Consider the following 26,812-nt stretch of genomic DNA (forward strand, 5'->3'; position numbering starts at 1 on the left):
AAATGAGTAACACTAAATTCTCCAGCACAGATTTTGTAAGGAAATGCATTTCTAAGAATGGGGATGGTGCAAAGGGCCCAGTTCAGATGCTCCTCTCAATGCCTAACTCTCCTTTGGGAACTGAGCACTTGGGAGAATCTGATCAGCCCTTCTCGTGGTGGATAAATGAGAGGAAGTTGGTCCTGCATCTCCATCCACCTACATGTGCCACACTTATAATGACTGCACAGTCCCACTTCTGACAACTTTGTACCATTTCTGTGCCAGGTTTGCAGATAAGTTTGGGACCCGAGCAGCCTTAATTCTCTCCTGTGCATCTGGAAGTGTCTTCTTCCTGCTCACATCCATTTCCACCAGCATTCCCCTCCTCTTCCTCTCCAGGCTTCCAGCAGTGTTCATGCATGGGCTGCCAGGTAAGGTCGGTCAGGGCTGAGTAGTTTTTCAATTTGCCTTTATTGCCTGCCTGATTTCTCTGTTGTTGCTCAGGCTGCTGGCAGTCAGCAGCCTCAGCAGCCTGAAAGAGGGCAGGAGGAACATTTGGTGGTCATCAGCAGTAAAATGGTGAGAACATCAAGCAGTAAGTGTATTGATTATGGAAAGCAGGGCTAATAGCCTGCACTCTCAAGCAGGGCTAATAGCCTGCACTCTCAGGTCTGTCCTTCTGTATAATCTTGAGCAAATTACTTGGACTCCCCCCCCACCCCAAGAAATGGGTGACAATCACAGCTTTTTACCCTTTCTCCTGGCAAAATGAACATATGGGTCAAAATAAAAGATGGTTACAAAAACTACTTTCATTTGCCCACCAAGCTGTTCTGCTTTAGTTGGCTTCTCCTGGGTGTTACTAGCAAAACCCATGGACAACTTTTAGCTACTAGAAGTCCATGTTACTCATGCAGGAGGGCTCAAGCTGATGGAGCATTAAGGTCCTTTTTGCCACTTGTGGAGAGTTTGAGTGGTTTTATTTCCTATGACTGATGGGGCTGAACCAATTCCACTTAGCAGTGTGTACAAACATGTGCCCCAGGCTTGCAAGGATCATTTTGTAACATACACTGTTTCTGTGGTCTAAAAATGTGTATCTCTGCCTCTCAGACCCTGTGATGAGCCTATATCAAGGGATTTTTTTTTTCTGCCCTTGCAGGTGCTCAGAAGGTTATTACAGATCTGACTGCTCCTTCCCAACGTGCTGATGCTTTGGGGAAGCTGGGTCTTTGCTTTGGAATAGGCATCATCATCGGCTCTGCTCTGGGAGGTGTCCTCTCCACCAAATTTGGGTGAGTAGCCCACTTGTGTTGGCTTTGCTGCAACCATTGAGAGAGCTGGTAAGGGGAACTTTGCTTCCTTCATAGCTTTTGATGATACCTTACTGTTGGTGGCAGTAGAGGATCATACCAAAACTCACTATTTTCCTTTCTGTGCTGCTACAAAGAGCTACTCCTGCTGGGTTTAAGGAGACCTTGTTGAAAACCTCATTTTCTATGTAAATTGATTTGTGAGTGAGTCAAAGTGAAAAATGGACCCTGTCTTGTACCCTGGTTGACTTCTTGGAAATGAAAAGCAGCACACACTGCAAAACCTGCTTTTAAGAAAAGCAAGATCAGGAGCAGTGAGAAACTCATGGGAAGCATCAGTGTGCTTGAGGGGTGCCCAGTATAGAGCAGGACCCTTGGGAAAGGTGAAAGAAGGTTGGGAACAGTGTGGGGGAAAGAGTGCAGAGGTCTAGCACTGTCACAACAGGATAGAGCACATTCCTGCTGCAAGAGGAGGGAAATGTTTCATTTTCCTGCTCATTAGTAGTAAAGGAAGCTTCAAAGTGCATTAGAGAACTTTGTCAGCAGGGAAGTGCATGTGGCTGTAGTCTTTCTGGAAGGTTCTGGAGCATTTCTCTGCTGGGACAAAAAAAAAAGGTCTGTTGTGAACTTTTGAGCATTTGTTTTATTCTGCTTCTTTCGGTGTGGAGATTCTCCTCTCTCTCTACTCTGGCCTAGTGAGACCTCACTTGGAATATCATATCCAGTTTTGGGCTCCCCAGTCCAGGAGAGACAGAGATCTATTTGAGATAGTCCAACAGAGGGCTATGGGGATGATGCAGGGACTGGAGCACTGCCTGGTCAGGAGAGGCTGAGAGACCTGGGGCTGCTTAGGCTGGATAAGAGAAAACTGAGAGAGGATTTAATAAATGTTCATGAATATGAGGGCTGGGGGTCAAGAAGGAAGGGACAGGGACAGCCTCTTCTTGCTTTCCCCTGTGATAGGACAAGGGGCAATGGATGTGAAGTACAGCACAGGAAGTTCCTTCTCAGCATGAGGAGGAGCTTCTTTATTGTAAGGGTCACAGAGCACTGGAACAGGCACCTCAGAGAGGTTGTAGACTCTCCTCTTCTGGAGACTTTCAAGCCCTGTCTGGATGTGTTTCTGTGCAACCTGCACTAGATTCTATGGTTCTGCTCTGGCAGGAGAGTTAAACTCCATCTCCAAAGGTCCCTTCCAACCTCTAATATCCTGTGATCCTGTGGCACTTGCTTCTGCAGATGCAGGTTAGCATGGAAAGAACTATTTCTCAACCTTTGTGAACCCTACAGTATAGGACAGTGGTTGAAGCTCTCATTTTCAGCAATTTGGCTGGTGCTGGCAGAGACCAGTGTGCCTGGCCAGTGGCAGTGTCTTCCAAGGTGTCACAGCCAACCTGTGCTGGTATTATTACACTGGGCCACCTTCCCAGCTCCTCTTGTTTGTGCAGTGACACCTTCTCATTAAAAATCAGTTTTCATGAGCTTTGGGTACCTAATGTCACTAAATTTTCTCGTGATCCTTATCCTGTCCCAATAAGTTCTGTGGGCTGTGTTTGATAATGGGCATTTTGCATGGGGCACATGCAGTTAGGGTGTTAAGTGTCAAGCACTGCTCTCTGCACCCTGTGAAGCATGGCCTACATGTATTCAAGTGCTGTAGTGCTGCTACTTTGCCTCTCAAATCTTTACAAAGATGAGTAGAACACTTAAAGCTGGTTGCCTTAAGAAGTGGGCACTGAAAGCTTTGCTTGCTGCTCTACCTCGGCAATGTTGGGCTAAATTAACTGCTGCAGGCAATCTCAAGAGGGTTTTCTTCCTCTTGCTTAAAACTTGGAAAGGCTTTCCTCCATCCTTTTGTGGTTGGTGCCTGTTCTGTGTTGTCCAACAGACACAAGGCTGCTTGGGAGGGTTCATTTTTGAAGTTGTTATATGGTTGCATAAGATGAAAATTTGGGGTGAACGTGATCACAGAATTATTGTAGGGTGGGTTGTGTTGGAAAGGACCTTAAAGGTCACTTCATTTTAGGACCCCTTGCAGGGACACCTCCCACTATCCCAGGTTGCTCAAATAATGCTAATTCAAGATTTTGAAGTGCTTGCAGGTGTGAATGGTTGAGTGGGGGTTTCATATGTAGGCTGGGTATTAGGAAGAAATTCTTCATGGAAAGAGTGATTGCCCATTGGAATGGGCTGCCCAGGGAGGCAGTGATTGCCCATTGGAATGGGCTGCCCAGGGAGGCAGTGGAGTCTCCATCTCTGGGGGTGTTCAAAAGGAGGCTGGATGAGGCACTTAGTGCCATGGTTTAGTTCATTAGAAGGGTTAGGTGATAGGTTGGACTTGATGATGTTAGAGGTCTTTTCCAACCTGGTTAATTCTGTGATTTTTAGTCAAATAAAATGATTGCATCCCTTCTGTGCATCAACTGACAGTGAGGGTTACCTCAGTTTTCAGCTTAATCCTTGGTTATATACCCATATTTAAACATCAGCTTTCAGGTGGAATTGTTATGCAGCAAAAATGTTGGGGTGGGGGTGGGGCTGTGTGTTTAACTTTCCATTGTGTGCATCAGTCACTGGTTTATAGGAAAGTCAGTGGTAGGAGATAATCTCCCATTCCAGCTAATTGGAGATGCTTGAATGACTTATGGATGGTGAGCCCCTGATGCTGTCACACAATGACTATAGAATTATTGAATAAGCCAGGTTGGAAGAGACCTCTGAGATCATCCAGTCCAACCTATCACCCAGCCCTAGCCAATCAACTAGTAGGTGGTACCCAGTTCCTAGCCCTTGTGTGACAAACCTGGCTCCCAAGACCCCCATTCTACCAAAATCCATTGGGATTCATGGAATCATAGAATCGTTTGGGTTGGAAAATACTTCTAATATCGAGTCCAACTGTCACCCCAACACCACCATGGCCATTAAACCATGTCCCCAAATGCCACAGCCACAGGTTTCTTGAACACCTCCAGGCATGGTGACTCCAGCACCTCCCCAGGCAGCCTGTGCCAATTCCTGACCACTCTTGCAGCAAAGAATTTTTTCCTCACTTTCTCTAATTTTCCCCTTCAATTTCCCTATTTTTGCTCCACTTTTGCCCTATCTCGCTGAAACTGTTGTTTAAATAAAGGAGCTATTTGCACTAGCTGTGTCTCAGGGCTCCACAACCCCAGTCCCTTATGATGGGGCAAGTGGAGAGGCTTCCCTCTTCCTTTTTGCTGCTGCTCATCATGAGTTGCTAATACTACTTTCAAAGTATGATGCTTCCAAGCTCCTCAGGTCGCTGCTTCTCTCGAAGCTTCTGACCCTCACATTCTGTGCCTGCAGCATAACGCAGGGAAAGGTGAATGCTGCCTGTTATTACGGGCAAGAGAGGGAAGTCAACCTGCAAAGCCGCACGGCTTTGTTTCCCATCGCAGGGCTGTTTCCCTTGCAGCCGGTGGAGGGCAGCTCCGGCTCGCAGTCGGTGCCTGGCTCCTCCTGGAGCATCCCATAGTGCTGGGTTTGGGGCTGGTTTTTTGTCCTGCGGCAGGAAGCATCCCCCTGGAAGGCTGGTAGGAATTTCCATGAACAGCAGACAAGCTCCAGTGTGCTGGCAGGACCCTTCTGATCACAGTCATGTGAAGAGGATTGGTTTGATTTTTAGAATCAGCAGCTGGAGGTTGAGGAATCATCTCAGGGTGTTTGGTATTGCAACCTTGGCTGCAGTCAAATCCCACCTTTGCTTTGACACTGAGTTTCAGTCCTCTGCCAGGATTCTGTGCACTAGTTAGCAATCTGTAGATACTTTTGTTTGTTTGTCTGCTAGTGCTGTGACTGATATTGGTGGTGAGCAGGAATTCAGCCCTGAGAGCAGTTCTGAGCCACAGAACAGCCCCTACGTGTCCTCAGCACCTCTGGCTGTGCTTGTGGCACCTACCAGGAGGGAAAGGAATGAATGTCACATTATGGATGTGCCTGAACTTCCTTAGTCCTGTTAATGTGTCATAGAATGGCTTTGGTTGAAAGAGACCTTAAAAGATCATCGAGTCCAAGCATTAATGCAGCACTGCCTGGTCACCACTAAACCATGTCTCCACATCTACACGGTCTTTGAATCCCTCAAAGGGATGGGGGCTCCACCACTGCCTCGGGCAGTCCTCTCCAGGGCTTGACAATCCTTTGGGGGAAGAAATTGTTCCTAATGTCTAACCTAAAGCTCCTTTAGCACAACCTGAGGCCATTTCCTCTTGTCCTGTTACTTGGGAGAAGAGCCTAACCCCTCCTGGCTCCATCCTCCTTTCAGGGAGTTGTAGAAAGCAACTAGATCTCCCCTCAGCTTCCTTTTATCCAGGCTGAACAACCTCAGCTCCCTTAGCTGCTCCTCACAATTATGGTGCTCTTGACCCTTCACCATCTTCACTGCCCTTCTGTGGACACACTCCTGCACCTCACTATCCTTGTAATGAGAGACCCAAAAATGAATCCAGTATTTGACAGATCCCACAGATAATCATCCCTCCTTGTTGCCCACATGAATAGAGGAAGGCTCCAGCTCTGCCTGGGGCTGCATAATCTCTTCCATTTATTTCACAGAATGTCAGGGGCTGGAAGGGACCTCAAAAACTCATCCAGTCCAGCCCCCTTCTGGAGCAGTATTGCCTAGACAGATCACACAGGAACACATTCAGTCAGGTTTTGAGTATTTCCAGAGAGGGAGGCTCCACAAGCCCCTGGGCAGCCTGCTCCAGTGTTCTGTCACCCTCACAGGGAAAAAATTCCTCCTCACGTTTACATGAAGCTCCCTGTGCCTCAACTTCCACCCACTGTCCCTTGTCCTGTCATTGGGCATCACCCAGCAGAGCCTGGCTCCAGCCTTCTGGGTCTCACCTTTGCATATTTATAAGCATTCATGAGGTCACCTCTCAGTCTCCTCTAAGCTAAAGAGCCTCAGCTCCCTCAAGCTCTCCTCTTAAGAGAGATCTTCCGTTCCCTTCATCATCTTTGTGGCTCTGCACTGGACTCTCTCAAGCAGTTCTATGACTCTATTGAACTGGGGGTGCCCAGAACTGGACAGAGTACTACAGATATGGCCTCACCAGGGCAGAGTAGAGAGTCAGGAGAACCTCCCTTGACCTACTAACCACAGCCCTTCTTTCATAGAAGCATCCCCCAATCTCTTTCATTTGAAAAGAAGCATTTCTGCCACGTCATGGGAGAGCTGAGCTGGAGATTTCTGTCCACTTTGCATTCTCCTCTCCCTCACCACAAAGCTGGCCAGCGTTCCCCTTCTGTTGTTGACAGCATTATTCATGTGTTAGCAGTGGTTTGGACACAAGAGAGGGGGTAGAAATCAGTCTCAGCTCCTCAGCTGATGTCATTTTGGTATTGTTCCGCTCTGTTGATGTACTTGACCTAAAGATCTGCTCTGTTGTTGTTTTCATTGTTGGAATAATGTTTTTTCAACCCCTATTTATTGAGGGAGCCCCAGGGAAGTCGAATGGCTTGTTCTGATTTGCACAGGATTTGGGGGGGGGGGGGCTGGAATGGCAGATCCTGATCTCCGCTCTAAGCTGTCGCCACTAGCTCCAGCCCTTCCTCTTCCTCTCTCTGAAGTAATGCACTTCCCCCCATGTTATCTGAGACTTTGAATGAAGCTGTAAGCAGAGGAAATGTGGCTTCTCGTTGGAGCTGGATGTGTTTCATCTAAGGAATGTGCCTTTGTTGCAGTTAAAAGAGCATTTTCCCAACTGGCTTCACCTTACTCAATTACTGAAGATCTTTGTTTTAATACACATAGTCCTGTCCACTCCTGTCTGTACAAACAGTGTGCATAGCTGTGAAGAACATGGGCAGGGTGGCTGTCAGGCCAATTTACCCCACCTGAGGATGAGGCATTTATTAGCACAAGCACTTGCAATGTTAACCACTTGGAAAGTGTTTTCATGTTTGCATGGGTGTTGTTTTCTTTTTAACATGTCTTCTGGTCATTGATGGATCAGGATTGTGGATGCAAAGTACCTAGCTTCAAATTAACTCCTGCAGTTCAGATGAGGTCCTCAGCTGCTTGCAGTCTGCAAGCTCTGTGACAGCTCATCCACTAGAGGTGAATGAGAAAAGGAGCTCTCCTTGCTCTCTGTAGGGATTCCACCCTCCCTGAACACTTACTGCGAGGCTGCTGGGAGGGGGCACAGATTGAGTATGTGCTCCTAGAGAGGTGATTTGATATTTGTAGGAGCCTTTTGTGACAGCACTGTGGGTGAAGTGTGAAAGAAGAAGGTTGGGTTAGTCTTCAGAAGTGGAAAGATGAACCTATGGAGGGAAAGATGAACCTATGGAGCTAATTACAGAGATTTCATCCTTTCTTCTCTCTGGGCCTGCAGTTAATTGCCTTTGGCTTCTCTCTTCTCCCCTTCTAACAAGGGCATACAGAAGATTTGCTGTATGACCCAAGATTTCTTTGCTTTCTATGGACAAGGAGAGGTTTCTTCATTTTAGTGACTCAGCTCTAGGCTTAAATCTCTTTGAGCAATTATTCTTTTGAACTTGGGATATTCCTGGCCAAACTCCTTTGGTTTCTTATTTAACAGTATTACAGCAGGCTTTGGGGATAGGTTTTGGTGTGTTTGTTGTTTTTTTTTTTACCCTGACTGTGCCATTATCCCTCTCCCTTGAGGGCAAAAGAAGGAGCTTGTTTGCCTGGAGTAAGGAATTGCATTTCTTTTCAAAAACTCATTTGAACGATGTCCTCTGGTAGGGATTTTCTCATCACTTTGCAGCAGAGTGGAAAAACTGTGGGTGTTGAAAGGGCTGAAGGTTGGGAGCTGGGAAGGCGGGTGGGAACGTGGCAATGGGTGAGAGGGTTGCAATCCATTTCAGGACAAAGCAGGGCATTCTGCTGCTGGGAGCTGCTCCTGCTCCCTTCCAGCAGAAATTGTGATATTTCTCTGCCTGGAATGATGTTCACCAGCCAAACAGCATGGATCGGTGACACTTGTACAGGCACCGCTTTGTCTTTTGTATCCAGGGACTCTGGAGAGAGGGAGGTGGTGTCTGCCTGCCAGTAAGTCATCCATGAGCTGCAGCATGGTCTGTCACTCTTGGCTGAGCTCTGTGGTGCCTTGGGAGAGATGGGGAGGGAATAGCAAATGGACTGTTTGTCAAGGAGCTGATGGTTTGGAGAAGGTGCAGAGGACTTCAGCCGTGGCCTTCTGTGAAAAACAATACAGGATCCAGAGATTCTTCTTCTGGTTTATTCTGCATGACATCAGTTTTGGTCCCAAAGATCATGTGTAAGGTCCATGCTAACTGAATCACATGCAGCATCTATCCCACAACCTGTTGTATCAGAGGTCAGGGCTGGGGTACTTATCCCAACAGCAGAGCTTTCCGAGTCTGATTTCTTGCTTAACCTATTCTTGAACCTGAGAAATAGTGCACTTTGGGTGGAGTTCACCTAATCTGAGACATCTACCGTGGAGAGAGCTCCACCTAACTTTGCTGCTCAGACTGTGGTTGGAGAGGCTTGGGGAATTCTGCAGCATGGTTTACCTCCTCATGAGGTCTGAAACAGCTCATGGATGTGTCTACTTCTCAAGCCCTCTTCTTGTTTAACACCTGAGTCCCAAAACACGAGATCTGGCCACCAACACCTTGTACCTGTGGTCACAGCCCTGAAGTTTGATGCTGGACTTTGAGCATACCATAAGTCACCAGGTTGTAGGTCCTGAGTAGTTTCCCCTGTTTGTGTTGCTGCATGCAACATATGGGTCTGCACTAAACTCCTCCCAGTCCTTGCACATCTCTACCTCACTTACCATCTAGGCTACCAGTTTTAGATTTAGCCAGGCCCAGTGGTTTTCTCCTATTTACCCACTGTAAGTTCACACTGACACTGCAAAGCTGTCCTGATTCTCCCTTTGCAGACCTTCAGTAAGCCTGACTCTTCCATGCTCTCCCTACAACTCCTGGTCTGAACTTCAGTGGGGGTGGCATGATGACATGATGATGGGGGTCAATTCCTCTTTGGTCCTTGACTCATAGGTGAGGCCTTTTCCCAAAGGAGAAATCCCAAGGCAAGGGATTCAGCCCTCATGGGAGGAAAAGCCCATGCCTTGTGGCTGTTCTTAAGGGTATGGGACACATCTGAGAAGGGCTGGGCTTGGGTTGAGCAGATGGGGTACTGGTTGGCAACACCTTCCTCAGCCTTGCCAGGCTGTTTTGTGCTACTGAGGTATTTCTTAGGTTCAAGAATAGGTTAAGCAAGAATCAGACTCAGAAAGCTTTGATGTTGGGATAAGTACCCTAGCCCTGAACTCTGATGTATGTGATTCAGTTAGCGTGGACCTTACACATGATCTTTGGGACCAAAACTGATGTCATGCACAAGAAATCAGAAAAAGAAGCCCCCAAGTTCAGCTGCTGAAAACTGGCTTGCATCAGAGCCACAAGAAAAGGGACTCCTGGATTGGTTTCTCTGGCTTGACAGCAGACAGACAGGAAATAAAAGGGGTAAAATGCCTATGGGGGACCTAAGGAAATGCCCATGCTGTTTTCTCCAGCTTTCATTGTGCTGCACACCAAGGAGGCTGCCCTGCCTTACCACCCCATGCCTGGAGTTTGAAAGTGAGAAGTGATGGGTGAGAGAAACCCTGGTTTGTGCCCATGGTGGCTAGATCCCAGTCCAAAGCTGTGTGCTTGTGAAGTTACCTCTGCTAAACAATTCTGGGTGTTGGAACACCCCTGCCTATAGCCAGGGCTTTGAAAGTGTGTGGCTTCTGTGCAGTGCCCTGACTGATTGGGTGTTAGCTGTGGTCCTGCAGAGCTGAGGTGATTCTGCCCCTCTGCACCACTGCTGGGTCCAACTCTGGAGTTCTCAGCACAGGAGAGACATGCACCTGCTGTGGGGTGGTGAGGTGTACAAGAGCGATGCAAGGGCTGGAACCCCTGTGAGGACAGGCTGGGAGAGTTGGGGTTGTTCAGCCTGGAGAAGAGAAGGCTTGAGGGTGACCTTATTAGAGCCTTTCAGTACTTAAAGAGACCAGTAGGAAAGAAGGGGACAGATTTTTAACAGGACCAGGATGGTGCTTTGAAACTAAAAGAGGGAGATTCAGACTAGGGAGAAGGGAGACACATATTTTATGATGAGTGGTGAAACACTGGCCCAGGTTGCCCAGGTAGACACCCCATTCCTGGAAACTTCCATGTTAGGATGTTTGGGTCTCAGAGCAACCTGCTCTAGTTGAAGATGTCCCTGCACACTGTGAGGGGGTTGTACTTTAAAGGTTATTTCCAACTCAAGCCATTATATGATGAAGGTTGTGTAGAGGAGGTGTCTGACTTTTCTCCTCATGCCTGGCTTAACAGCCCCAAGTTATAAGCATTAAAAAAAAAGGGAGGGAGAGGAACACAAAAAAAACCCCAACCAAACCCAAAGCCTGGAATTTTATGGAAGGATACAAGGTATTTTGGGTCTGGCCTCACTAAGCAGAGGCAGCCTCAGAGGGCTGAATATGACTCTCGTGGTGCAGGTTTCACAATGAAGCACTGTCTGCTTATGACTCACTGGAGCTTCATCTGCTCTTCCCACTCCTGGAATATTTCACAACTGGGCAGCAAATCCGGCCCCACCACTGGGGACTGAAATCCAGGGAAATACTGTTTCCTTTGTTAACAGAAAATAGAAAGCACAGAATAGGCTGTGGTTAAGTCTTGCACTGGGAATTGGGACTTGGCTCTGCTGTGGTTTTCCTGTGATACAAGTAACCCATCCCATCCCTCTGCACTGGTGTTCCTCATGCATCAAACAGGGCAGTGAGATGGTTTTTCCTTCCCTCTCCCAATAGTGCTGTTTATACAGCCTTTGGGATGCAGGCTCTCTCTGTCATGAGGTGTGCTGAGGCAACTACTACCTTGTGAGAACACATCTGATTTCTCCTAGGTGTGCCTTCATCCTCTGGTGTCCCGAGTGGGTAGAGCCTTTGTGAGCCCAGCTACCATACTATTTTGGGGCCTTTTTTTCTCCTCATCTTTCCTTTTTAATTGCTTATCCAAAGCAAATTCCAACCTTTTGCTGTGTCAGAGGAGCAACAGAAAACACCAATCTCAGCCAGTCATAAAGCACAGTGGTGGGAAAGTTACAGTTGCTGGGGGCTGAAATACAGAGGTGCAGAGCTGAACCCAGCAAGACCTGGCAGAGGAACCCGGAGGTCAATATAGGGTGACACAACCTTCCTCTGTTCATGCCTGCACATCTTTGTGTGGACAGCTCACTGCTTTACACTTCCTAATCCTTTAGATTCAAAGGGTCATACTTACTTACGTTTCATCCTGATCTGCTTTGCTGAACAAACCCAGGCTTGTGGTGAGGCTGTGGCAGGAAGGATGTGGTGCTTGCGTGGGAAGAACTATCAGACAGGGGAGGGAGGGAAGCTTGGGATGAGTGGAAATGTGTGGATTCGGCATGTGAAGTCTGGCTTAGAAGGAGTTAAAACTTGGGGAGCTGAGAAATGAAGCTCTGCAGAAGAAAGGCTTCATGCTTTTAGAGGTGTTGGTTCTTCTAGGGCAGTAAGATAGGGGCATTAAAGGACTTGGGCTGGAAGGAAGAAGCATTTCCAAGACAGACCTTTATTTGCCATAGGGAAAGAAAGAGAACAACACATCCACTGCTGCTACCTTCCCCTGTTCTCCTCCTGCCTGAAATGGCTGCTGGATGAGTTTAGGGTAGAGTGTTAAACCCTTCTTGGTGCTTCTCTTGGCTGTTACTGCCAGACTGGGAGACTTGCTGGGCAGATGGGGATGCAACACCTGGTTGTTATTGGATGTTGGTTCACTGTGGCCCTGAGTGAAGACCACGCTGCACAGACAGGATGCTCAGAGGGAAATAATAAGAGTATGACCTTTACATGAACTATACCAGCTTCCCTGGCTCCACCCCAGATTTTAGTTTCCTTGGCAGTCTCTCTGTGAAATTCTGCTTCCAGCCACTCCACCACCGGGGAGAGCCAAAGGTATGTGAAGCATTCAGGCAGTGAAAGCAGCCAGAGGGCGAAGGAGTTTCTGAATGGCCATCTCCAGGCTAACCTCAATACTTGCTGGGGCTTGTCTGCTTAACCTGACAAACCATGGATTATCACAGCCGAGAGAGAAGGTGATTCCAGGATCAGAACCGTTCTCTGTAGCACTCTGATTGCAGGCTGAGCCCTGTGCTGTGCCCAGCGGTGCAGCAGGTGGCCTCAAGCACCACTGACAGGCAGAAATGTTGATCTAAGAGGAGAGCAGTGCTCATGTTGTGATCTGAAGGGCTGGACACCATGGTGAGGATCCATCAGTGCACCATGTGTTACCAGCAGTGGACTTGTGCCATAGCACATGCAGAAGCACTCCCAGTTTGCCCAGACAGCATTTGCAGGAGGCAGAGAAACATGCCCTATAGGGCTGTATTCCATTTTTGGGGTGGGGGACGACACTGAGTAGCAGCTTTGGACGAGTGGAATGTCTCATTGTAAAGTGTTGGTTGGGACATGATGTCCTTGGAGAGACACAGAGCTTGTAGGCTCACAAGAACAATTTGCTTTGCCTTACAGATGTGTAGGGGGCTCTGCTCTGCTCTCTAACTGTGCTCTAAAGCAGCAGTACAGCAATCAGGCTTTCCAGAAACGACTGTGATTTTTCTTTCAGTCTTCCACTGAGAATGTCTGCTGTGGGTTTTCAGAGGCTGAGAGCTTTTGGAAATCTGGTCTGTTTAAAGCAGCTCAGGATCTGAAGACTTTAGGCAGTTTTGAGCATCCGAGGTTTTCTTGTTTACTCGTTATTACAGCAATTGTTGCTTCAGTTTTCATTTCTTGGTGGAGAGGGGATTATACATCTAATCCTTTGTGGGCTTTGTGCAGTATTAACTTTCTCAGTCTCATTGAGTGCTCCTTTATTCCATGATATTCTAGGCTGAAACCTTTGGGCTAATTACTCCTTCACAAAACTTCACTTTGAGCCCTTTTGAAATCCTCACCACCTTTATTTGTATGGGATTTGGTTTATTTCTCTTTTACCCCCAAGGTATCTGATCTGAGACATATTGAAGTATTTGAAACTGTTTCCTTAGAGTTTGGGTTTAAATCAAGAGTCTGGGTAAAGAAAATTGTAGAGGAAGGAAGGAAACCTCCAGAAACCAAGGAGATTCCTGCAGGATATTTCTTTTAAACCCCCAAATAATTAGAAATGTCCTTGGGAAAGCCATCTGGGGAGCATCTGAGCAACACTTCCAGGAGGCCAGAGTCTTAAATGCTGCTCTCAGACTTTAAAAGAAGGGGGGGGATGAAAGACAGTAATGGCTATTAAAGCTGAGGATGTTCATGCTCAGATGTTCAAGCTTACTTCCTACAGAAGCTCAGAAAGTCTCTTTCCTGCCATAAAGCTGTGTAACAGATGATGCATATTGTGTGTGAAGGGTTTATTTCCCTCCCTTTCTGACTGTCCAGACACAGCGGGCTTTGAGACAGATGATGAATCGATTCTTCTGGTTGATGTTTTCCAACGTGGTCTTGGATGTTTGCCAGTTTTCCAGGAATTGTTTTTCATGGCAGAAAGAGACCTACTTCTAGGGTAGAGACTTCTAGAATAGATGGATCAACTGATGCTTAGAAAAGAAATTTGGAGACCATTTGTTGAAGAACTCCTTTAGAACAACCAGAGGTGCCTGTGGTTGGTGGCATCAGGCACTACACCCACGTGTGCTCTCATTGCATGTGATTACGTGGCCTGGGATGTGTAATTGCCTGATTGTAATCTGTCCACCCTACCAGAAGTTGCATCATTTTGATTTTGCCTGGGTGCTGTGTGGCAAGCACTTTTCAGGTGAAGTCTCTTGGCCCGTGAAAGATTCATCAAGTTTTTTTCCTGTGCTTTTGTGTAGGACCTGACTCCTTTTCTTTGTTTGTTGATTTCCTGGGGATGGAAGCTCAGCTGTGATAGAGAAGGATTTGCAGTAGCTAGAAAATCACCTCCATGGCACAAAGCTGCTCTGAATAGCAGTGGAACAAAATTGTTTAAAAGGTTTTCAAATCACAAGCACTGCCTTGAGTATTACAGCACCCAAGGTGAGCAAATATTGTTTGCCCTTCTCCAGCTGTGCCACTTCATCCCGTCCTGTGCTGGTGAGAGCCTGGGTGTCCAATCAAAAGCCACATGCATTAGTCACCTACCTCAGGCTAACAGGACCCAAGGTCAGATAGTGCAAAAATGACAGCCAAATACCTCCCAAGAATAATCCAACTTGGAGATAAGGCCTATCAGCAGGTCTGCCTGGAGAAAGGGATGTGGCAGCAGGCTCGGCACCAGGCAGCGATGCCACCTGGTGAGGGAGAAAGCAGAGGAATGCCAATGGCATGCTGCGAACGGTGCAGTGGAGGCATCTGATGGCACACCCGGGCACTCTTTTATTGTGGACAAGGATCTATTTCTGGGCTTTGGAAGTGAGCCATCCAAAAGTAAATGTTTAGTCAGCCTTGCAAGCTGTCGGAGATGCACAGCGTGCCTGCAACTGGGTGGTTTTGTGGGGATGGGGCTTTGTTTGCCAGATGGGATTGGGCTATAAAGGCAATCTACGTTCCAAAGAGATGGCAAGGTGTGGGTGAAGTTTAGTTTTCTGTCCTAGAGAAGTAAGCTGTAAGGGAGAAAAGGGAGTCTGAAACTTCTGCAAGGACTCATCAAGGACATACAGTCAGAATCACAGAATCATTTTAGATGGAAAAGACCTTTGAGGTCGTTGAGTCCAATTATCAACCCACAGCTACTAAACCATGTCCCTAAGTGCCATGTCTACACATTTTTTTAACACCCCCAGGGATGGTGACTCCACCACATAGTGGTCTTTTTCCACCATGGAGGTTATGCTCTTCAAAACTTTCCCTAAGTCTGTAGCTTTGGCACAGAACTGAGGGTCACTGTCAATATTTGGCTTGCAGGCATGAGTAGAGGAGCCACTTGACTTTGCATTTGGGTGGGATTCTTGCTTTGGCCAGGAGCTGCAGCTGTAGCCTGTGAGGGCAGGGAGAAAGTGGTGAAAGATAGGGTCAAAGTGCTGGGGGTTCCATGGCCACTGGAGCAAATGGGGACATGCCATCAGACACCCAACGGGCTTCTCCACCTCGAGTCAGTAATCCAGGGGCATGCTGCCAAGGAGGAGCTCTTGAGTGGTGCAGAGCGAGCCTGCTGCAGGGCACTGGGCAGTGAGGGGCAAGAGGGCACAAAGGACATCAGTATCTGAGCACAGCAGCTTGGCCAAAACCCAGTTGAGAGTAGAGACAGATATCCAGGCTTTGGCTGTTGGGGGACCTCCAGATCAGACTGTGGTGGTTGGAACTGGGGCTGGGTTTTAGCTCATTTGTGAGAGGAGTGAGTCACAAAATGTGGATCTGGGTTCAGGTTACAATTCTGCTCCTCAGGGCTATTCCAGGTGTTCAAATACAGACTTTTGGCCGTGGCCCATCTCTAATTAGGCATGTTCTTTAAAAGTACTTTCCTTCCTCAGCTCCTGTGCTCTTGGCTTGTCTCCACTAGCCCTCTTTGCTGTACTAGAGCACAGTTTGCTGGGTATATTAATGGAGCTGTTTACACACCTGGCTTCCTGCAAGAATAGACACCTAGCTCCTTCGTTTGAAAAGTCTAGCCCAGAGGCTGTAAACAGGAATTGTGCTATGTCTGGAAAAGCTGAACTGCTGCTTATCAGCACTCCCTTGGGCTGTGGGAGCAGCAGCAGCTGCAGACGTGGGTCAGTTGAGCATGGAAATCAGTTTGCACACTCTTCCCAGCAGCCCTGTCCTCTTGCCCAGCTTAGGTCCTCCAGTGACTGAGGTCTTCACAGGGTTATTCCCTCTTATTGTGACGGTGACAGGAGAGGCCTCACCTGAAATCTGTGTCTCCTCAGATGGGTATTTTGCCTTATGTATGAAATCTAGAGGTGCCACCCTGGAGTTACATCCTGTGCGGGAATCCTGGTGGCATCTTTCCTTGGATCTACCTTCCAAGGTTGGTTTCTGTCTCAGATCCACAAAAGTGGTGATGGATCCATCACCTCCTATACTCTTCTAGTTATGGTTGAGGGGCATCTTTCACAAGGCCTTGTGTAACTCAGAGAATGACCATGAAAAGATAAAGTTGGTAAGGCTTGTGTGATGCAGATCTGATTTAATGGTTCCTCTTGGTCTCTTTGGAGCTTAAAATGTGTAAGCATAAATGAATGCCATTGCATAACTTTGATTTTCAGGTATAAGAGGAGGAGAAAGGCAATGCAAAATCACTTAGCTAATGCTGTGAAGGATTTTTGCTTTGGAGGCAGCTCTGTTGGAAAAGCCCACAGAGCTAAAGCAGACCTCCAGACGTTGCTGGGGAGTCTCCCTTCACACCAGTGTGCAGTCTGTGCTGCCTTAAAATATACTGGGTTTGTGGACATCCTGCTAAATCCCACTTCTCAGCCACTGTTTTACATGGTGACATTGAATCTTACTTTGCTGATTCATTTTTTTGCTGAACATGACTTGGGCTTTATCTGGAAGATGCCTGCTAAGCTCTATGTAAGGCCATGAGCTGGGGGGGTCAGAGCACTGATGCTGTTGGAGGTCCACAGGCTATGGAGTGTGGTGCTGGTATGCAGGGCCTTGGCATCTTTCAATTTCTGTACTTGAGGTTTCCAAAACACTGTTAATGAAGGCCCCTGGAGGAGTCCCCCTGAGGCAGGCCCTTGGGAAGGGGCATGCAGATGCCTCAGATGGGAATAGAGAACAGGAAATCAGATGTACCTTAGGGCAAAATTTGCTATCCAAATACCAGTCCAGCTAGGAACAGAAAGTGCTGCTGTTCCCAAAGGACTGGGACTGCTTCAAGAAGCCCCCAGAAGGAACACAAAGCCATCCATCGGGGAGTGAAAGAGGGCATGATACTAGCTTTTGGGTTCTCATGCCATGGGGGAACTCAGGAGCTGTGCTGGTCTTGGACAGAGCTGCTAATGGCCCAGCAAGCAGTGACTTCATTGTTGAACTTCATTGGCATTGATCCCTGCTTGGCTGCTGAGTGCTGGTTATATGCCATGTGTGTAGGGGCTGGGAAATCTCAGCTCTGGAAAGAGACTTGGGAAGACAAAGGTGGCAGGTACTTCCATCCAGCCTTGTTCCAAAACCCTTTGCAAAGAAAGAAGAGAGGGCTAATGGCATCACCCTGCTCACCTTTCCCTCCTGCGTCACCCTGCCCCTCTGCCAATAAAGAAATGAGGGCTTTTGCTAGACCCCAGTGTCTGGCTGGATCCAGTGGGAAGCAGCGTGACCGTCCCTGCCGCGCTCTGCGCTCCTGCTAATGGTATCAAATCAGGCAGGAAATTATTTTTGGAGCACCGAAGCATGTTGAAACCCAGCAGAAGGCAGCTGTTTGTGTAACCGGAGTTGTGGGAGAGCTGCCTCCTGTGTTGCCAAGCGCTTGACTTCCTATACTGGTGAGAAACGGCAGTGTGAGCAAATCCCCTTAGGCTTGGGAGGCTGGGCTTGGTCCAGCATCCATCAGTCCTGTAACGCCTGCTTCCCTGCTCTGAAAGTCCCCAGACGCTTCTTTTGTGGGGATCTGAACCACCTGAGTCTGACTCCTTAGACTTCATTCTCTTCTCTCCTTAAAAATAAATTACCTGTCCAGGTTTCAAATGCATTTTGCTTAACTCTCAGCAGAGGTCCACAGCTGGCAAATGGCCCAGGCTGGAGGTAGAACATCAGTTCCGCCTCAGCTTGAGCATCCATGCTGTGTTTTCTCACCCCAGCTGGGCTTCCAGCACCAGTTTAGTGCCGCAGTGGTACCCACAGTGCTTGGGCTGCCTTTGTGAGGATGAGTCCTGGCATGGAGCTCTTCAGGCTGCAGTTCAGCAGCTCCTTTGCAGTTTGGCCCTTTCAGCAGTTTCCAGGTGTCTAACAGGCTTGGTTAGGTTTTTTTTGGAGGTAGGTCTTGGCACACTGTTGCTTTTTTGCTCTCTGGCAATGGTTTGTACCTTTTCTTTTTGCTCCATCACTGCAAGCTGGCATCCAGGCACCGGCCTTGTCTCTCAGAGGTGACTCCAGCTTTATGTTGGTGTCTGTCCTATGCAAACTGATTTGCTCTATGTGATCTTCTTGATTCTTATACCATCATATCAGAGCAGAAATAAGTCCTACAGTGAAATGCTGTGTCCCATCTAATAGCATCGTTAACAGGGGTTGTAGAATTGTGTTAGCCAGAAAGAATGAGATAAATCCTCTGCTGCAGAGGCAGCAGCTGACCTGGTGTAGATGGGGCTTAAATTCCTGCCCCCAAAATGCTTCTTCAGGGAAGAGAAGGACCGAGCCAGTGCAGAGGTTTTGAAAGCCCCCATGGGAGTATAAAGCCCTTTTTGTTTGCAGACTTCTTATGTCATCCCTTGGTCATGCAAATGTCACCCCAGAAGAAAGACTTCTTCACATTACTCCCTTGTTCTGGAAGAGTCCCTCCCTGATTATTCATGACCGCTGACTCCTTCAGCCATGTGCCCCTTTCCTAAGGGCTGTAGGGTGGAAAGAAATTTCCTGATGAAGTGAAAGGCAGGAAGATCTCCAGTGCATCTGAACTGAGTCAGTCTGAAGATTTTATGACTTTCCAGTTGGGTAATGAAGTTCTCATGCAGCCCAGTTGTGGTTATTAAAAAATTGTCTGTCCTGAGCTGGGGTGAAGTTTGTTACCGTTACATGAATTTGCATCAGCAATGAGGTCCCCCGAGCTGGGGTGATGAGCAGGACAATTTCCATCCTGTGTGAAAATCTTGGTGAAGTAGGTTTTAAAACTATCACCAAAAAAAGAGCTGTTGTTTCACTTTCTAGTAACTCTTCAGCAGAAGTGTGTGATGGTTCCTGGGTGGTTTGGTAAGAGCTGATGGAGCCTCTTCTTTCTGCCTGTCCCATTCGTGTCTAGGATTGCAGCTGTCAAATATATCGCTGTCTAGGGCTGTTGAATGTTTCATGCTTTTACTTGCAGGTCCAATTATTTCCCCCTTGCCCCTTCTTTGCTCCCTCTGGCACCGTTTCGCCTCACGCCTTTGGGTTTGCTTCGTTTGGTTTGGGAACCAGACAGGATGGGGTGGGTGAGCCCTCCCAGACCTTCCAGCTCCATTCTGAGTGTGCTCCCTGCCCTGCCTGTCAGCTCTGTTTTCTTTCATTGTCATGCTGAGCTGACCCTCCACTGGCCTAAGTCTTTTGTGCCCAGATGAAGGGGTTAAAAAAAAAAAAGCAGTGAAAACCTCCAGCTTGTTGCAGCTTTAGCTGGTGCCTCAGGCTTTGCCTGCTCCAAAGCCATCTCTTGCTCTACAGCGCTTCAGCCCAAATTGCTTGGGAGCTAAGCTGAAGCATTTATTAAGTTGCACCCCAAAAGGGAATCACATTTCCTGGCAGTAAAATACTATGTGTGTCCCATGAAATGAAGTTAGGAGAGCCTTAGAGGCTAATATTCCTGCAGCGCAAAGGCAGGACGCAGCTGCAGAGTCCGAGGAGCAGTACACTAAATTAATGTCCCTGAAACCACTAAGGTGAGCCCTGTTTCCTCAGATGAATGCCATAGTTCTGTCTCAAGCTGGTATTTCTCTGCTGATGTTTTGCTGCAGGGTAGCTGCAGGGAAGGGTTTGATTTCTGGTGTCGCCTTATCTTTGGGCAGCATTTCAGTTCCGTTCCAGTGACGTTCCTGCAGAGCGTAAGACTAAAAAGGGCTTTATTGTGTCTTTGAACTGCCTTTTGCTCTGAGGAATGAGGATATAATTGTAACGTTAGAAGGGCAAACTGAACATGTTCAGACTTGTCCTGCCTGATCTTTCCCCGTTTCTTTTATTTATTTCTTTTCCTCCTTGCAGCTAGCACTCAGGATTGGGGATTTTCCAAACCATAAAGCCTTGGCTAGCCCTGGGGGCTAATGTGCTCTTAGCTCTCTGGATGTCCGGGTGTGCAGTTTCTTTTGATGCCAGACAAGACCAGAGCTCCCCATTTTATTTGTGCTCACCACCAGGGCACCAGTCTCTCACTGGTCATGTCTGTGGGGTGAGTGCAGAGAGAGTCTCAGGCAGATGGCTTTCATATGCCCTCTGGGATGATTCTTTTTTTTTTCAGTGCTCTCTTTCAGTCGTGTTTGGATTTTATGAGAAATAGATCTGTGGAAAAAATTAAAGGCAAATATTAGCCAGACTTAAAGCAGCCCAAAAAGAACATCCTTAAAGGTCTCAGGGGGCTTTGGCTTTAGGTGCTGATCTCATGCCATCTTTTTAACTGAGCTGCTTTCTGATCACTTACTGAAGAACAATGACTCCCAAGTCCTTTCCTGCTGCTAATCCATATGTCAGCCCTGTGGCTGGGGTCTATGTGCTGCCATTATGATGGGGATTGACAGTCATTGCATCTACACTGCAGATGTTGGGCCTGATCCTGGAAACCATCTTCAACTCTTTGCATCTTTTCCATGATGCTGCCAACTGATCTTTTCCAGCCTGTTTTCCATGACACTCCCAGAGCAACTGGGATTGCAGCACTTCTCACTAATTCCTCAGGATCTGCATGGCTTGTTTTACTTTGACCCTGTGGTTTTTACTCAGTCCTTCCTCAGACAAGTTTCCACTGACTCAAATCTGTGCTTTCATTGAATCAGAGCTCCAGGATGCATCCCTGGGGCAAAGCCTGTTTCTAGGGCAGCTGAGCCAGCTGACACCAGCGAATCGTGGCAAGGCTTCCAGGGAGGGAGTCTTGAAACAGTAATAGGGATGTCACACACTTCCCAAATCTACATGTGTGTGCTTTTCCCATCACTGATGCTGTAATACACAGTGCTGGTGTTGTGTTGTCAGGGTGCTGTGAGAAACACAGCATTGTGGGCTCCTGTCGCATCAGTTTTGTGATTGAGGCAGCAGAAAAGGTTTCAGGGGGATCCAGGGAAAGGAAAGAGGGGAGGATAAGTGTGGTCCACACACGTGTGTGAGACACCTGATTCTTAAGGCTCTTCTTCCACATTGATCTTTCTGGGACCTGGTTCTGAAGGCTTTTTTTCCCCACAGTGAGCTTTATGAGACCTCACCAGGGCACTTAGATTTTCTGTGCATGGTTTCTTTATGGGCACTTACAGAGTGTTTGCACCACCGTCGCCCACAGGAATGCTGTGAGGGTAAATTAGCAGCTCTAAAGTGTGAGGTTTTCGGTTGCTTCTGTGTTAGGTCTCTCTCTCTGTGTAAATACTCTTACTGGAAATGATGTGGATCCAGGTCTGGAGATCCTTGTATGTTGCACACACCAATATTACCATGGTGCTGCACAGGTGTACATCTGACAGGCTTGACAGCTCTTTGAAGTCCACAATTTCATGCTTTTGTCCTGCTGGAAGTAAAACTGAATCAAAACCACACCAGTATTTTCCACTGTGCATTGAAGAGAAAGAAACACAACCTGCTCTTCACCTCAAAAGGTAAATAATTTCCTCATCAACCAGTTTGTCTGATCACGTGGACCTCTTTCATGCACTGAAAGCAGCCAGCTTCTGCAAGGCTCCAGGATGTCACAGACACTGGTCTAAAATCACCATTGCTGCTGGCCACTAAAGAATATGGCCCACTGCTGCCTTGAGTTACCTGCTTGTAGCATCTGAAATATAGGTGCTCCCTGAGATGTCTTGCCAAAGAAGTGTGTGGCCTCTGGTTCTTGCCCCACCAAATGGCTTGAAATGTAAATCTCAGTGCAGCAAACCCCAAGCAGGCTCGCTGGAGCTACAGCAACGTCTCATTGGAGGCTTCCAAACTCCTCTGCAGAGAGCTGGTGGCTCACACACTGCTCACTCCTCCTCCTTTCCAGCTGTTTATTTGCAATTAAACACAACTAAAAATACCATAAGCACTTGGCTCACAGTTTTCCCTCTGAGTCCATCAGGCGGCTTGCAGTTGCTATCGCTTGGTGGCGAAGGGAACAGGTTTGTGCTGTGAGCCGTGGCTGGGTGGAGAGGCTGCCCGTGAGGCTGCCTAAGATGTGGTTCCCACGGAGCACTCCTTTAAATACCAGTTCAGTGTAATGCAGCTGATACCAACTGGCATCCTTGTAGGTGGTCTCAGTAGTGGGGCCAAGATGAAACGTGGTGCAGAAAATGAATGGAGAGTGTTTTCTCCCCGAGGGGAACACCTCCAACTGAGAGCAAAGGTGTGTTAGGCAGAGCTCAAAGTGCAACTGCTGCACCAGGTCTGCGGGTAAAGGGTGTTCTCAGTCAGGGTTTTGGTGGTGCTGGAATCCACAGAAACATGCTGGATGCATGGAAGACCCTGCAATTATATTTGACTGGTATGAAGTGCATTAAATCATAGATTTATAGAATGGCTTGGGTTGGAAGAGACCTTAAAGATCATCTAGTTCCAAACCCCTCTGCCATAGGCAAGGACACCTTCCATTGGACCAGGCTGCTCTGCAAATCTGTTTTCAATTCATTGCTCCAAAAAGTGCAAGCAACTTCAGTTTAATAGGGTGGAATACTGAAGCAGCTAGCCCAGGGAGGTGGTGGAGGTCCCATCCCTGGAGACGTTTAAGGTCAGGCTTAATGAGGTTCTGAGCTACCTGATATAATTGAAGCCGTCCCTGCGTACTGCAAGGGAATTGGACTAGATGACCTTTAAATGTCCCTTCCTACCCAAGCCGGTCTATGATTCTATGAATATTGAATGTGCTTTTTCACCCAAATAAATTGATTTCTACAGTGCCAAACAAAGTAGTTGAAAATGCATCCTTCATTGCAAAGCTTCTTGGCTTTTGCACAGCTAACGTTTGTCTTACGACCTGTGTAGGGAGGGGTGAAAACTACTACAGCTTGCAAGTATGAAGCAGAACAACCTCCTTTCTGAATATACTTAACATGCAGAAACTGTTGTCGTTATGGCATGAGGAAAACAAAATACTTAATTGGGGGAGTTCAGTAAATATAGTAACAGTGAGACCACTCCTGGTTGGAGCAGATGAAGCCTGCCCAAGCAAGCTGTGCACTTTTAATTAATGGTTTCGCCCATTATTGAGAGAGTGACTCACTCTTCTTATGCAGATGCCCCCTTCTGGGGTCAAACCCTTTATGAAATTAAATCAGCTGCACCAGAGCCCTCAGGCTCTGTCTTCGCTGGAGAAAGGATTGTTTCCAAAGGCCCTGATGTGCAATCAAAGAGATTGGAGAGGGATGCTTGGAAAGTCTTCCACCTGATGTGTGAAATGTTTTATTTGTGGCTTTTGGGTATTCGTGTTTCAGTGTTGCTTTCCCTACAAAAATAGTCCTCATCTGTCCATTTTCATGAAAAGATCTTACTGGACAAAGGTTGCAGGAGCCCCTGGTGCAGCACAGCAAGGCTTTTCACACCTCAATGTGTGAGGTGTTGGCTGCCACTACTTGTGCCAAGACAAGAGCACTGTGCTGTACCTCTGCTAGGATGCTGCATTTACAGTTACTTACCTTAAAGTAAACCACCAACCTGTTTTGCCAGGGATTATGTGGCTTAAAAACATCATTGGCATGGACATGGGCTGGTAAGAGATGAAATTCAGTTGTCAGCCTTGGCTATTCAATTGCTTTGCTGTTTGCCTAGTTAGCCTTTAGCTGTGGGGTATGGAGTGAGCCCTTCTTTTTGCATGTCACTAGGATTACTCTCTTGCATCTTTGCAGCAGCCTTGCAACTGCCACGCTAGCAAAAGGAACTGACCAGAGGAACAAACTTGAGTCTTTTGGTGGGCTGATGCTGGGACAACTCCAAGCATCGGCAAAACAGGTAGTTGTGTGCAGCATTGAACTACGCCCCCACAGTCCTGCTGTCTCCTTGCCTGTGCCAGAGGGGCAGGAAGACATATTCACTGAGGAAAGCCAAAGCATCTGGTGTCTGTGTCTGGTTTTTGGAAGGTGGGAGAGGTCTTCTTGGATGTCACAGTCACTGCCTGTCTCTGTAGTGCCAGAAAAGGCAGTGGTTCTTGCCAGTGATCTCTTCATCTTTTCTCTCCGAGCCAAATTCTACCCATTCCCCCCACAGGAGCTACCCAGACCCCACCCCTCATCCTTGGGCAGCAAAACTCATCTCTGCCCACACGTTGCTTTGAGCCAGCTTTAAGTGAGCACATCCTCATCAGTGAGAGTTAACAACTCCAGCCGATGGCAAACTTCAAATCCTCTACTACCATCCTGATGAGCCAAGGTCTGACGTGCCAGGAGTGCAGCCCAGGTTACTATAGCAAATCCTCACCAGTTTCCTGCCCAGCTGAGTCTGGTGGAGTCTGAAGCATTGTAACCTCATAAAAGCTAGAAAAAGCTTGAACTCATTCAAAGATTATTTCACACCACCTACAGCACTCTATGAAGTCAGACATGCTGTAACTTATGATTAGCCATGCCTTCAGTGGTGAGTCACCAGGTAGTCTAGCAAGTGCTGCTCACCTTCTAACCAGTCTGTGTGTGGGAGTCTTTACCCAGCAACACACCCAAACCCAGGATTTTAATAATTTATCACATTTTGAGCTTTGAAGAGCATTTAGAAAGAAATAAATAACTTAAAGCCTTTGCCACCAGTTAAGGAACAAGACTGCACCACGAAGAGGAAGATGATGAGAGGGCCCCAAAAAAACTGTTCTTAGTTTGTGTGATTGGAGAAGTAGTCTGGGAAAAACCCATGTTGAAGAGATGGTTGTTTGTGTCTTTATGTTATGTTAAGCAGTCACTTGGTGAGATGTATGAACATTTCTTGGACTGAAATTAGCATTTTCCAGGGAACAAGGGAAAATGAGCATGTCTGGTCTGTGAGATGGTGGTGGGAGGTATAGGTTTGATTCCTGCTGCAACGGAGGAAATCTCACTTGTCTCAACATGATCCAGTACCCTTTCTCCAATAGAAGTCATAGTCAGAAGCCTAGAGAAGAGAAAGAGTGGGACAGACTTGAGGAATGCTTCACCTATTGTCTTTGCAAGCTCAAACTATTTTCAGCTTAAGGAATTTCCTGACATGAAGGAATGTGCTTCCTGACTCTTTAGTAACCTTCAGTGGATTGTTCTTTCAAGTGCTTGTCCAGTCTGTCTTTGTACCTATCTAAACCTTCTGTGTCTGCAACACCAGTAGCATCAAACTCCACTGATCTTCCACATGCTTTGGGAAGAGTTAGACCTTTCTCCCATAGCTTCACTGGGTGCTTCCCAGTTCTTTTGGTGGAAATGTCCTTGTCAGTCCCTATCTAACCCTCTTCTCCAACTCCCTTGCAAACTTGTAAACCTTTAGTAGATATTCCATGAACATCTCCTTCCTGGGGTGAAGGCTTTCAGCATCATCAGGCAAAAAAACAGACACTTCAAACTGTCCTCATTGCCATCCTCTGTGCCTGTCCCACTACTTAGCTTTTTGAGGGGGTGGGACCAGGACTGTGTGCAGTATTCAGAGTACTGGTGAACTAGGAGTGTAGACAGTGGTCTAAATGAGTCTCTCTTCTCTGTTCATTTGCTGTTTCTTCCGTGGTAATCTCTAAGGGTTCATTAGCTGATGGTTTTGTGAAACAGTCTGATAGTCTCACTCCTGAGTAATAAGAAGCAGTTCAGAAACCATCACTTCATCTGTGAATTTAAGACTTGTTTTCCCTGTGTGGATCACTACATTTAACCTGCGCTGACCTTCTGCTGCTATATATTGCCCAATCCTTCAGCCCGGTAGGAGCCAGACACAGCTCCTCACTGCCTGCTCTTTCCCCCAGTACTCTCCTTGTTGTGTATCCTCAGCAGACCTTCTTAACTCACTGCTGCTCCAGATCATTCACAGACAGATCGAACAGCACATGTCCTGACCTCACCAGTGGGACGTCTCTGTTGTGAGAACTGACCACTTACACCTACTCTCTGATGCCTATCTTGACCTGCCCCAGCTCATCCAGTATTAGCACTGCTGGGACCAAAGCCAGATGTTGCAAGCCCCCATTCAGGAAGTGCAGCTCATACCTGGTCCTTGTCTAGACTCCTCCAGTTCAAGACATACAGGATGATGCTGTGGAGTGTGAGGCAAGTAACAGCTAGCTAAAATCTATTCATGTGTGTGTCTCATTCTCCCATTTGTTATAAATGCATGGAAATGTCAGGTGCTTGGTGCTATGCAATGGGGAAATGGCTCACAGGGCAGGCTGTGAGAATGATCAAGGGTCTGGAGCATCTCTCTTATGAGGAGAGGCTGAGAAACCTGGGGCTGTTTGGATTGAGAGAGAATCTAATAGATGCATGTAAATATCTATAGGGTGGAGGTCATGAGAATGAGGCTGGGCTCATCTCAGTGGTGGGCAGTTATAGGACAAGAGGCTAAGAATCAGAATTAATCAGGTTGGAAAAGACCTTTAAGATCAAGTCCAACCCATCACCTAACACCTTCTAATTAACTGAACCATGACACTAAGTGCCTCATCCAGCCTCCTTTTAAACACCTCCAGGGATGGTGACTCCACCACCTCCAAGGGCAGCCCATTCCAATTCCAATCACTGTTTCTGTGAAGAACTT

The 26,812-nt window shown here is 47.4% G+C and overlaps 1 protein-coding gene across 4 annotated transcripts in view; it reads left to right on the plus strand.

Moving 5' to 3' along the window:
* SLC22A18 (solute carrier family 22 member 18) overlaps positions 1 to 26,812 on the plus strand; it is a 102,575-nt gene that overhangs the window by 32,298 nt on the left and 43,465 nt on the right. For all 4 annotated transcript variants that reach the window (XM_064163214.1, XM_064163212.1, XM_064163213.1 and 1 more), the window contains 2 exons: positions 268 to 413; positions 1,145 to 1,277. In XM_064163214.1, coding sequence (XP_064019284.1) covers positions 268 to 413; positions 1,145 to 1,277 — 279 coding nt within the window. The remainder of the gene's footprint in view (positions 1 to 267; positions 414 to 1,144; positions 1,278 to 26,812) is intronic.

The sequence above is a fragment of the Pogoniulus pusillus genome, chromosome 24 (genome assembly GCF_015220805.1).
Source record: "Pogoniulus pusillus isolate bPogPus1 chromosome 24, bPogPus1.pri, whole genome shotgun sequence".
NCBI lineage: Eukaryota > Metazoa > Chordata > Aves > Piciformes > Lybiidae > Pogoniulus > Pogoniulus pusillus.